This window comes from Astatotilapia calliptera, chromosome 18, assembly GCF_964374335.1.
Source record: "Astatotilapia calliptera chromosome 18, fAstCal68.1, whole genome shotgun sequence".
Classification (NCBI taxonomy): domain Eukaryota; kingdom Metazoa; phylum Chordata; class Actinopteri; order Cichliformes; family Cichlidae; genus Astatotilapia; species Astatotilapia calliptera.
This window is the reverse complement of record NC_137439.1, coordinates 11,972,030-11,985,240: the sequence shown is the minus strand read 5'-3', so window position 1 is coordinate 11,985,240 and position 13,211 is coordinate 11,972,030. Positions and strand designations below refer to the sequence as shown.

At 49.2% G+C, this 13,211-nt stretch overlaps 1 protein-coding gene across 2 annotated transcripts in view; it reads right to left on the bottom strand.

The window, feature by feature from the left end:
- The window catches only part of LOC113010690 (retinal-specific phospholipid-transporting ATPase ABCA4-like), a 53,197-nt gene extending 40,447 nt beyond the window's left edge, over positions 1-12,750 (bottom strand). For both annotated transcript variants that reach the window (XM_026149878.2, XM_026149879.2), the window contains exons 1-7: positions 12,599-12,750; positions 11,223-11,335; positions 10,903-10,996; positions 10,575-10,716; positions 10,337-10,476; positions 9,560-9,687; positions 9,189-9,386 (exon numbers count right to left, since the gene is read on the bottom strand). In XM_026149878.2, the coding sequence (XP_026005663.2) occupies positions 9,189-9,386; positions 9,560-9,687; positions 10,337-10,476; positions 10,575-10,716; positions 10,903-10,996; positions 11,223-11,288 (768 nt within the window). In that variant the 5' untranslated portion in view covers positions 11,289-11,335; positions 12,599-12,750. The remainder of the gene's footprint in view (positions 1-9,188; positions 9,387-9,559; positions 9,688-10,336; positions 10,477-10,574; positions 10,717-10,902; positions 10,997-11,222; positions 11,336-12,598) is intronic.
- Positions 12,751-13,211: the final 461 nt, after the last annotated feature.

Genomic DNA, 13,211 nt, shown 5'->3' with positions numbered 1-13,211 from the left:
GGGAAACAGGAGGCGACTGGACTACAGGGCACTGGGCGGCAGACTGGACTACAGAAGAGTGGAGGACAGGTGGAGACTGGACTACAGGTGACTGGAGGACAGGTGGAGACTGGACTACAGGTGACTGGAGGACAGGTGGAGACTGAGCTACGGGTGACTGGAGGACAGGTGGAGACTGAGCTACGGGTGACTGGAGGACAGGTGGAGACTGAGCTACAGGTGACTGGAGGACAGGTGGAGACTGAGCTACAGGTGACTGGAGGACAGGTGGAGACTGAGCTACAGGTGGCTGGACTGACTGGAGGGCAGCAGGAGACTGGACAGCAGGTGAGGGAACCGATTGGACTAAGGAGACTGACGGATAAACAGAGGCCGGTGAGGCTAATGGCTGAGCTAAAGAGTGAGCTAGTGACGGAGATAACATTACGGCTTGGGCTCGTAAGGCTGGTGCCTGGGCAGGGGACAGTTCAGCTAGTCTAACCAGTGATACTGCGAGGGCGTGAAAAGCTGGATCAGGAGGTGGATGAAAGGGTGAAGTAGTAGGTGGACCAGTTAGCTCTTCCAAGCCTCCAGGGAGGTCAAGCTGGGTTCTGGCTGCCCTCAGCTTGGGCGCTGGGACAGGCACAGAAGGTGGCTGGACACCAGTCACCCCCACCCGAGAAACAGGAGCGGGTGTGGAGGTAGACTGGGTCGCAGCTGCCCTCCTCCTGGGAGCTGGCACTGGAGTGGGTGTAGGCTGACTGATAGGAGTGGAAATAACGACTGGGTGAGCGACACTGACAGGTCTATCGGGTTGTATTCTGGTCCTTCTGCCACCACTATTTACAGTTTTTGACTGAACAGTCTTTGGGGAGCCAGAGCAGAAAAAATCTTCCCAGTCCACATCATCCTCAAGGAGGGAAACTCCCCATGAATCAGAAAAGAGTCTGTTGTGTGTTTTAAGTGGATAATCAGATGAGGGGTGTGGAAAACAGTCACTGGAACTCACCACCGGGAGTTGCTGAACAGAGTCCGTTCCCTTTCAGTCGATTCACTCGGTACAACACATAAGTATGGGATATCACGCCCTCGCGTGTCCTGGCTGAAGAAACCTTTATTCACGCCTTTACGGCAGATGACGTGTGATGACACGCGCAAGGCCCCGCCCGCACATATAGCCGCTGCCATCACCGTCATCCCTCAGTTCTTACGCTCTTCACCTCGCTGAGAACACCTCTGCTGAGTTGGGCTAGCTAGCTACTGCTAGTTAGCTCCGTTGTCTGCCAACTTGAACCTAGCTTAACTGCCCCTGTTGGTGTTAGCCTCCACCGCCCAGCTGGTGCGTAGGCTGCCCGCGGAGCGCTATTTTCAAGTTTTTCTTGTGCAGCGTTTCGCTTTGCGTTTTGGGAATGGACTCCAAACCGAAGCGAGCAAAGCAGAAATCTTCTGTTCGCCCCTGTCCTCAGGGATGTGGTTTCTCTTTGCACGACAGCGACCAGCACGATGCCTGCCCTGTCTGCCTGGGGATCGTCCACGCTAGGAGAGCGTTGACGGAGCCCGAAGCTTGTGCATTTTGTCGCCAGCTCCGACGCTCGACCCTGGAAAGACGGGTGACGTTTGTGGAAAGAGTGCTGGGACGCTCGGCTGTCGCACGGCATGACCCTCTTCTTTCCGAGTCTGGAGCCCCGGCTTCGTCCGAGTCCGAAGACGAAAATTTTCAGGTCGATGTCCCCGCGATTAGCTGGGCTGACCACATGGAATACGTTGACGGGTTAGCCGATGACGGACCGGAACCATGCAGGAGCGCTGACGGGCTTCAGCCTGGGTTGAAGCCCGCCAGCGCTCCCCAGGAAGACGATGACGTGCTGGACATCGGCCTGGACATCCATGGTTTGTCGGAGGATGAGCAGGAGAGCTCATTGTCGACCCAATATGCCGCCGCTGCTGCGCCGGTCGGCCACGATGACACCTCTCTTTTCTCCCTGTTTCGCCGTGCCGCTGAGAAGCTGCAGGTGGACTGGCCCTCTCCTCCACCAGCTCGGAAGCCGTCGCGGTTTGCGGGTTTTTTCCTTCCACCGGAGCCCGCAACGGCCAAAAACTGCCTCCCCATGTTCCCAGACTTTCTCTGCGAGCTAACAGCGTCATGGGACAAACCTCTGTCTACCCGCGTCACTGTGCCCGGCTATGGACAGTACATGGAATTGGACGGCGCCGAGGGAGCTGGTTTAGCTAACCCACCCCCTATGGAGCCGTCTCTGGCTGCTTATCTGGCCCCGTCCCATAACCATGGTGTCGGTGGCCCCGCAACTCTGCCGTCCAAGCACTGCAGATTCTCGGCCTCGCAGCTGGAGAAGATTTATCGGGCTCAGGCCGGCACCGCTCGAGCCATGAGCTCCGTCACCATGCTCCAGACGTACCAAGCAATGTGCCTGGCGGAGCTTGGATCGCTGGTTCCGGAGGACAGCCCGCTGTCACCTCTTCTTAACGAGGTTAGAGTCACCACGGATTACATCCTCCGTGCGTCTCGCTGTGCAGCGCTCTCCCTGGGCAGAGGGATGGCTTCGACAGTGGTGGCGCAGAGGCACCTGTGGCTGACCCTCTCCGACGTCCCTGATAGAGACAGAGCTGTGTATCTGGACGCACCAGTGTCTGCGGCTGGGTTATTCGGACATTCACTTGAAGCCATTCAGGCTAGATTCGATCTGAGGAAGAAGCAGACGGAAGCTCTGCGCGACATCATCCCCAGACGCCAGCCCCAGCCCACTGCTAGCTCTCACAGGCCCGCCGCTCCTCTGACAGCTGGCAAGAGACCGGCGCCCACTGCTGGAGTGGGAGGGCCGCCGGCGAGAGCACGTACTCCGGCCCGAGCTCCACGCCAGTCGGCCTGGGGCAAAGGCCCTCCCCCGGGCCCCCGACGGGACCCGACGCCCAGGAGGAAGAAGCCTCAGCCCTCCTAGCTGTGATTGCGAGTGGGGAAGGGATCCGGCAGCAGGGAGACGCTGCTCTTACCCCTCTGTTGCCGCACAAGAGGTGCCGCTTAAGTTCTGTTCAGGTTGTCAGCCCCAGAAGGCGCTGCACTTCCCTATCGCGGTCTCCCAAGCACATAACCCCTGCACACGGTTCAGATGTGTTGAATGTTCAAGCGACCACATCGAGTGTTCCCGCTGTTTTTCATTGTTATGCCCCGGAAAAGGTGCACCCAACAAAATGTATAAATGTACATGTTCCCATGTTGCAATCAATAAAGAGTGTTGTTTACTCTCAAACAATCTCAAATGCTCAACCTGCAGGCGAAATGAGCCAGGTCAGGCAGGGGATGCAGTCCCCTGCAGACACACTGGGGGGCGACGGCGCCCCGCCGTCAGTGCTGCAGGCCAGTCGGCTGGCTGCTCACTTCCCTCAGTGGCGCGCTTGCGCCCCCTCTCCGTGGGTGCTGCAAACCGTTGCCATGGGTTACCGGTTGCAGTTCCGGGTCAAGCCGCCTCGTTTCCAAAGAGTCGTGAACACGATTGTCAACCCCGAGGCAGCCTTGGTACTCAGAGAGGAAATACAGGCGCTATTACAGAAGAGAGCAATACGGGTGGTCCCCGCTTCGGAGACGGACAAAGGTTGGTACAGCCGTTATTTTGTCATTCCGAAGAAAGGGGGAGGGCTTCGTCCCATCCTCGACCTGCGAGTCTTGAACACGTACCTGCGAACGTACAGGTTCAAGATGCTAACGCTCAGACAGCTCCTGAGTGCAGTCGGCCCGGGAGATTGGTTTGCGACAATCGATCTAACAGATGCTTATTTTCATGTCGCTATACACCCGAAACACAGGCAGTTTCTGAGGTTTGCATTCGAGGGCGTAGCCTACGAATACCTAGTGCTGCCGTTCGGGCTGTCGCTCGCTCCCCGCACCTTTACGAAATGTGCCGAGGCAGCGCTAGCGCCCCTCAGGAAGAGGGGCATCCGCATCTTAGCCTACCTGGACGACTGGGCTCTCGTGGCTTGCTCCAGAGAACAGGCGGAGACGCAGCTGTCGCGGGTTCTGTCACACATTCAGACACTGGGGTTCTCTGTGAACTTTCAGAAGAGCTCGCTAATCCCAGGTCAACAGATCGCTTTTCTCGGTCTGGAAATATGCTCTCTTTCCAGCCGCGCACGGTTGTCAGAGCACAGAGTGGCCGCGTTTCATCGCTGCCTCGCTCAATTTCAGCGGGGACGCAGACTGCGTTTCCAGACGATATTGCGCTTGTTGGGCATGATGGCATCTATGATCGCCGTAGTGCCGCTTGGGCTGTTGAAAATGAGAGCGTTTCAACGCTGGACTCTCTCTCACCGTTTGTGTGCTTCGCGTCACCTCCGGAGGAGGCTGCCGGTAACTGCGTCTTGCATGCTAGCTCTCCGTCCTTGGAGGGAGCCCGGGCTACTGCACCAGGGCTCTCGGATTGGGAGGGTGTTGTTTCGCAAGGTGGTGTCCACAGATGCTTCCCTAAGTGGGTGGGGAGCGCTGTGCGAGGGTGCGTCGGTGAGAGGGATCTGGTCCGCGGCTCAGCGCCAGCTGCACATCAACCACTTAGAGCTGTTAGCAGTGTTCTTAGCTCTAAAGCGTTTCCGTCCAGTCCTGCAGGGCCAGCATGTCTTAGTCAGGACGGACAATTCAACAGTGGTGTCTTATATAAACAGGCAGGGAGGAACACGCTCTCTTCCCCTGTTGCAGCTGTCTCGCTCTCTGCTGTTATGGTGCAGTGTTCATTTTCTGACTCTAAGAGCCACCCATGTCCCGGGCCACCTGAACCTGGGGCCGGACCTTCTCTCCAGGGGGGGTCCTCTGGTGAGAGAATGGAGGTTACACCCTTCAATGGTGGCTCAGATTTGGGATCTATTTGGCGAGGCGCAAATGGATCTTTTTGCTTCCAGGGTGAATGCTCACTGCCCCCTGTACTTCTCCATAATCGACCACGATGCACCCTTGGGCTTGGACGCGCTAGCGCACCAATGGCCAGACGTGCTCCTGTATGCATTTCCCCCAGTGGAAATGATATCTCCAATTCTGGAGAGGGTGCGTCGGCATTCCCTCTCTCTGATCCTGGTGGCCCCTTGGTGGCCCGCGAAGTCGTGGTATGCAGAAATAATCAGCCTGCTTGCAGCAAGTCCTTGGCAGCTTCCTCTCCGCAGGGATCTCCTCTCTCAGGCGGGGGGGGAAGTGTTTCATCCGCGCCCGGATCTGTGGCACCTTCATGCTTACCTGCTGAGAGGTTAAACTTGGTTGCTAAGGGTCTGCCGCCTAGTGTGGTAGCGACGATTCAGAGCGCCAGGGCCTCGTCTACTAGAGGCTTGTACGCTTACAAATGGCGAGCCTTCGAGCGATGGTGCCAGGACCGCCACACTCTCCCATTTCAGTGCTCTATTGTGGATGTTTTGACATTCCTGCAGGAGCTGTTGGATAAAGGCCTTTCGTTTTCGACGATCAAGGTTTATTTAGCGGCTATATCTGCTTGTCATATCGGTTTTGACGGGGTGACACCAGGTGCGCATCCCCTCGCCGTGCGTTTTCTGAAAGGGGTTCGCCGGCTGAGGCCCGTGCTTAAGTCCAGTGTCCCGGCTTGGGACTTGTCTTTGGTGCTGGAGGCCCTTTGTGGCCCTCCGTTTGAACCCGTTGAGTCGGTAGATATGAAACTTCTTTCGTATAAGACCGCATTACTTCTCGCTTTGGCCTCGGCGAAGCGAGTGGGGGACCTTCATGCGCTGTCTGTGCATCCTGCCTGCACACAGTTTTCTCCTGATGGCCGCAAGGTCGTATTGCGTCCGAATGCCGCCTATCTTCCCAAGGTCATGCCTGCATCTTATAGTTCAATGGAGTTTGAGTTGCTGAGCTTTTGCTCCCCTCCTTTTGAATCTGAGGAGCAGAGGAGGGTGCATTCTCTTTGTCCGGTGCGTGCGCTACGCACCTACATTGAGCGCACTCGGGATGTGCGTTTGTGTGACCAGTTGTTTGTCTGCTTCGCTAATCCAAATAGAGGTAGAGCTCTGTCCAGACAGAGGCTGTCCCACTGGATTGTAGAGGCTATCTCGCTGGCATACAGCACCGGAGGTTTTGCGTTGCCCCACGGGGTGGGAGCTCATTCCACCAGGGGGATGGCGACCTCATGGGCTCTTTTTAGAGGGGTGCCTGTGGCTGATATTTGTGCAGCGGCTAATTGGGCGTCGCCGCACACTTTTGTGCGGTTTTATCGGTTGGACGTTACAGCCCCTTCGGTGGCTCATGCTGTCCTTTCTGCTGGGTCTACCACTCACTAAGGATGTGGTGGTCCCGTTCCGGTTCGGTGGCTGCTCTGCGGGGCGTGTATATAGGTCCCATACTTATGTGTTGTACCGAGTGAATCGACTGAAAGGGAACGATTAGTTATGTCTATAACTTCTGTTCCCTGAAGGAGAGGAACGAGGTACAACACAGGGTGGCCCCACTGAGCAGTTGGCTCGGTGAAGAGCGGCTATCGAACTGAGGGATGACGGTGATGGCAGCGGCTATATGTGCGGGCGGGGCCTTGCGCGTGTCATCACACGTCATCTGCCGTAAAGGCGTGAATAAAGGTTTCTTCAGCCAGGACACGCGAGGGCGTGATATCCCATACTTATGTGTTGTACCTCGTTCCTCTCCTTCAGGGAACAGAAGTTATAGACATAACTAATCGTTTTATGGCGGCGTGTGCGCCGCTTTCCCCGGGAAGAGGAAGCGGGCCGGGTAAACGGCTGAGCCTCTGGCGCGGTAGCCTCCGCTGAGCAGAGATGGGAGGTGTAGCCGCCGTGCCGTGGCGAGGCGGAAAGGCTGGAGAGTGAAAAGGCTGGCGGGCGAGCGAGGAGCGAAGCGGCGGGAGAGCGAGCGGCCGAAGCTTGGGCTGTGACGCCCACTCTCCGCGGCGAATGCTCCGATGCAGCTGAGGCAGCAGGTGGGGGAATGTGGCGTCTCCGAGGCCCGCCCAGAGCCAGGCGAGTCCCCTCGAAGACGTGCTCTCCCTCCGCGAAGAGCCGCTGTTTTCCCCGAAGCCCCTCCGTCCAGCGAAGGAGCGCTGCCTCCTGCCGCTCGAAAAGTTCAGGGTCCGCTGGGTCCACAACGCGGGGTCGTGTCATTCTGTCAAGGGTAGTGTCGTGGATGAGAGGAGGAGGACCCAAACGCTGGACTCACAGGCAGGTAGGTGAAGGTGGATGTTTATTGCCGAAGGAGTGAGCAAACAGTACAGAGGGAGGAAATGGCTGGCTGACTGAATGAATGAACTAAGGACTGACTGACTGACTGGACATACTGACTGGACATACAGACGACATCAGACATACATCATTAACATCAATGACACGACAGAGAACTGGTGAAACCGAGGAACTTAAATACACAGGTGGATGATGACAATGATTGGAAACAGGTGAGTACAGGGCTGAACATAATCTGACTAATGACACGGGAGACAAGCTGACACGGGAAAAAACAGGAAGTGAGAACATTAATGTGGTGAACCAAACTGAACATGAACAAACTGAAATCACTGGGTCAACGACCCAGGAACCCTGACAAGTATTTGCTGGGAACATTTAGAACAAATTCATAAAAATAAATGACAATAGTCCAAATTACAATAATCCAGCCTAGACCTAATAAATGCATGAACTATTTTTTTTTTTATCACTCTAAGATGGGATGTTTCTAATTTAAGAGATATTGCAAGCAGTCCTGCTTTCTTTCACATGTGTTTAATGTCCACACTATCCAACATATCCTGGTCAAAACTGCCTCCAAGAGCTCTCACACTTTTGCTGGAGGCCAGTGTAATGCCATCAAGGGTATATGTCTGGTTAGACACCAGGTAAGATCCATTATTTTTATATAATAACTTTGTTTTGTCTTAAAAAGATTCCCAGTGTTTAGCTAATTGATTTGTGTCACCTGGCTTCACTGAGAAATGAAGCTGGGTATCATCTGTAAACCAATGGAAATGAACACAGTGGTACTTGATATTGTTATTGCCTAAGGAAACCATGTACTGTATAATGTAAAAAGTATTGGTGCCAGCACAGAACCCTGTGGCACTCCATGACTAAATGCCAGATGTGAAGACTTTCCATCTTCCACTACATCAATTTTACTGATCCCGCAGCTAATATTAAAAAGTCCATATAATAGGTTTGTAGATGAGTGACTGTCTGGTCTGCACCGACTAAATCCAGGTTTGAGCTGTATTTATTGGCCAAAATTTAATGAATTCTCTCTGAAAACGTCTTGCAGTGAATATGCCTGAAACAGTCGGAAAATACACAGCAGTGTGTGTCTCTAAAACTGTGTAGGACAATTTTGCCTGAGTTTGTGTTATGGTCTTGGGTCAGTGACCCAGGGTTTTGGAATTTGTATTACTATTATTATGATTACTATTGTTCTTGGGTTTATTTATGGCTATGACTTCTAGTGTTATGGTTTCTGTTTTGTACTTCCAGCACTCAAGTTCTTCTCTGTTCTGCAAATTCTAGTTCTTAGGTTTACCTCCTCTTGTTGCTGCATTTCTATGTGTTTTGTTTACACTTCCCTGTTGTGTCATTATGGGTAATTGTGTCAGCTGTTTTCCAATGTGTGTTCACTTTCCCAATTACCCTCCAGTGTACTTAGGTCTCGTGTTTCTTACTGTTAGCTGTCTGGTTGTCTGCTTATGTTCTCTCCCATAGTCACAGCCAAAGTAAAGGTCATAGTTTGACATCTCAGTTTGAGTCAAGTCACTGTTCAGTTTCGTTCCTGTAATCAATCAGCAGCTAAATAAACGGTCCGCTATTGGTTCGCATCTCAGCTCAGTTTCCCTCTGTGTCTGCGTTTGGATCCACACCTCTCTCTCTCTCTCCGCACGATTTGCCTCCAGAAATTGTGACAGTTTGGACCCACATTTATCGCTTCAGGTTTAAACTGTGAAGCTACCAGACTTTGATAGATTAAAGTGCTTACAAATATTAAATAATATATAATATAAATATGTACACGACTTAATGCATTAATACATCCTGACATTCCAAAGCAGAGTAAATATGCAAAATCAATACAGTAACACAAGAGATGCTCATCGATATCCACCAGTCTTTCAATAGAGAGCAGTGCGTGGATGTGGGAACCAACATCTGCTGTTAGACATACTAGATCATCACCTAGTGATATGAATGATGCACCACTGTATAAGTTAAAACAAGCTACTAACCAGCTTAAAGATCTTGAAGAAGTCCAGATTAGCATACAGGACATCCTCTATCCTCTGGAGCCTTTGCTGGCTCAGGGCACACATAGCATTGCGGACCCCATGCAGTCCCATGCGAGTGGGGAAGAACAGGAAACGCTCCAAGAGGGCCTGACCACATGCTATGTCTTTCAGCTGCAGGTCTGGGACTCCAAATGCAAACTGCAAAACAGCATCAAAATATTTGTATTCATATTCAGTAAGTTACTATAATGTATATAATGTCTTTTTAGACAAGTGCAATTGCCACAATCCAGGTAAAGCATGGTTTTAATTTTGATTCTCTGCAAAAATTCATCATTAACCTCTGCAAAAATCTTTCTAAAAAGATGTACCTGTTCAAGTCGTATTTGTGCATTGACAAGTTGATAAACTATAGACTCCGAGAGCCCGGCATCTCTTAACAGGAAGGCTGTGAGAACTTCATCATCCTTCAAAATATCCTCCACCTTCAGCCCGCGACCTAAACGGAAAATCATGAACAGAGATAGCGAAAGGTCAAAATCAGCAAAAAATAACTTTGACCCACTGCGCTGAGGAAATGATTCACAGCAGAAAAGATTGACACAGATTTTCAGAGAAAACGCAGTGAGGAAGGGTGTTTATGCACATTTCCCTGCCAAAAACTAAAGCTAATTTCTTAGGAAGAAATACTGAGAACACATTTCGGGTATGCCTTTGGGCCTAGTCATAAAAAACGGCATGTGACTCAGCACCATAATGTGCAAATTACCCAGGATTAAAAGGCCAAAGTGAAAAATAGTGAAGGGAAGTTTATAAACCACCATGGAGGAATTCTTTTTGTGTAGATGTCATGTACGTACTTTTTAAAGCAAGTGGCAAAATCTACAATAAAAGATATTTTTAAAGCCTGCATCCATGCAGCACTGAAAATGTATAACGTAATTTACAGAAATTGGACAAAATAAATAAATATTTTTATAGCTACTGTTTTCTGTTTATGTTAGGTTAAGAATTAATGTCTCTTAAAAGGAAAATTATTAGCACCTTTGGGTTCACATCTGTCCAGAAACCTTGTTCTCAATAGTCATTTTTTTGTCAGCTTATTAATAAAAACGTCTACTGGCCACTTTCCTCTTTTTTGACTTCACCTGAGACTGCAGACGGATTGTTGCGTAAAGTTTCCATGAAGTTTGAGAATGATGACATTTCATGCCAAAGCCTGCCAAGCTGTTGGACCTCCGTGTCATTGAGCAGAAGCTTTTGGATGTTGGTGTAGAATCGCGCCAATCTGGAATAACCCCCCCAAAAAACACACAAAAAAAAAACATTTTTTTATAAGGTTAAAAGTGTTTTTTACCAAGTTTAAAAGAGCTGAGTTATGCTTACACCGAGTTATTATAATTGGAAACAACGCCTGGGGATTCTCCTCGGGTTGGATATCTAAAGCAGGGATTGTTGACGTTGCAGAAGATGCCCTGAATCCAAGGGAGAATCCCTGTAGAGGGCAGCGCCTTGTTGGGGAAATGACCTAAAGAAACACAGACTACGTTAGAGGCAATGTGAGAGGTTGTGATTTGATGTTAACAGAACTGTGAAAGGGTAAAGGGATACTATTTTTACAAGGAAAGAAAGGAATTTCAGCAAATACAATTTTGTCTTTTTCTTTTCTTTTCTAATTTGAAAACTTGATGCATAATTGGCGAATTCTTCTTACACTCATGTTGTTGGTACAGTGGATTGGCTTTCCTCAGCCACACCAAACCAATGAATAGCAACACTGGCCAGAAGATCTCCACCAGGAAGCGGATCTGGATAGACAGATGTGATGCAGTCATACACCGTGAAGTATGAGAACAACAGAAACACAACCAAAACAATTGCCATGGGGTTTGAACATTAATATATATACATATATTATACATATATATATGTATGTATATTAATGTTCAAACCCTATGGTAATTGTTTTGGTTGTGTTTCTGTCGTTCTCATACTATTTATTTATATATATACAATATATATAAAAAGTGTTACCTTCTGTCTCTTTCGAAGAGTCCAGTTTTTCCACAGTAACAGGCTGACTTGAGAGCCAGTCTTCATTGCTCTGCAGCTCAACCCCTGGAAGGGGTCATCAGACTTTAATAAACCTGTAGATAACATAACTCCATTAGTGATGACATTTACTACAGCTATTTCGAAGACACAAGACAAACTAGATCAAATTATTGGAGTTCAGAAAGACCCATATGTGGATCTAGCCCTAAGAGCACGTCTTGTCTTGGGCTGGATTTTGTCTTGTGCTCATTTCATATCAGACTTATATTTGAACTGGTTTATGAGAGGTTTTACTACAACTGCAGATAATTAATTCACAAAACACACAGAACCCTGACAGGCTCCGCAAAACCACTGAACCTCTATTAATTAATGCAAAAGGACAAATTTTACCTGCAGTGGCAATGGGTGATGTTATTAACTACCATATGTGTTAACAGACACGGTTACAGGATGTATTTACATGACTTTGTGCGTGTATACAAATAAAGCTTTATACTTGCAATTTGAACCTACTCTCATGCAGATGTATTCCAAAGGCAAATTAATTTTCAGGGAGATGTTAAGGGGAAAATGCCAGTGACATATACAGGATATGTGCAGATGGTGCTTCAGAAAATCTCGGACATGAAGAGTAATTTGCTCAGTGCAACGTGTCCAACAGATTACCTCAGAGCGCATGAACACCTGTCTGGAAAACAGGGGATGCTGTAAGACTGAAACAGGAGAGTAAAAGCTATCATTATGTATGTGACATCTCTGGATGTAATTTTGGGGGTTTTTGTGCTTTCTGCTCTCATCTTTGGGAAAAAAAGCTGAAAAAAAGAAGAAAAAAAACCCTGGCATAAATCACTTTAAAAGGCACTGGTCTGCCATGTTCCACCAGAACAGCTTTAATGTACCTAGGCACCTTTCTATGTCTCTATTGGTCAGAGTGAACACCATTGCAATTATTGCATTGATAGTCCCTCATTTGCTGTGGTGATGGTGGAGAAAACACCCTAACACACCGCTCCAATATCTCCCACAGGTGTACGAACTGGCTAAGCTTCCCTCAAGTATAACCAGTGGCCATGACACCCTTCACTGAGTCTGAAGTCTTATTTTGTTTGTTGTTAAATTTGTCATTTACCTTTATGCAAGTTAGAAAAATAGTCATTTTGGAATATGGGGGCAGTTCTGATACAGTTTGGGTCCACTCATCCCTTTAAAGAAAGGTCACAGCAAATCAATACCAAGATGTTCTGAGTGAATCTAAAAGCCAAACAGTAATTAGCAGCCATATCTCTTTGTTACACGATCTTCCAAACAACTTAGTCAACAACAAGCTTAAACAAGTAAATATAGATCCTTACCCGTTATGGAATGATAGAAAAGTAGAACGACATCTAGAGAAACAGGTTCACCGACAAGCTGAAGTATTGGGAAAAAATTAAGCAAGGTAAGAGATCCGTGTGCCTTCTAGCTGCCCACTCCCTCTCCTCTGCCTGCAGGTCAGCAGCACTCCTAATCTGATTGCTCTAATCTCCCAGCTCAACATGGGCAAGCAGAAAAAACACAACCGTCATCCATTTTGAGGCAGAATTAAGGGGATACCTACGGAAGAGGAAAGGAGGAATCCAGGTGGAGAGATGTTTCATCCTATACTGGAGATGTGTTTCATCACGGCGGCAACCAGTGTGCTTTTAGAAAGATAAAGGAGCAAGATTTACCTGCACAGTCACTGCACATCACTCTGGAAGAAAGCCTTTCAGCTAAGCACCTCCATAATAAATCAGTTTGGACTGAGTGACACAGGAGCTGATCAGACTCAGAGACAAGGGGGTTTGTTTCAGTTCTGAAATGACTCATTGTTTTGAGCAGCTCGACAAGGTGGAGTAGGTGACATGGGAAATTAGGTGAAGGGAATCTGAAATCTTGACGGTATCACATTAAAGCTACTGTGTAGAGATAAAAAAGAAGAAAAAA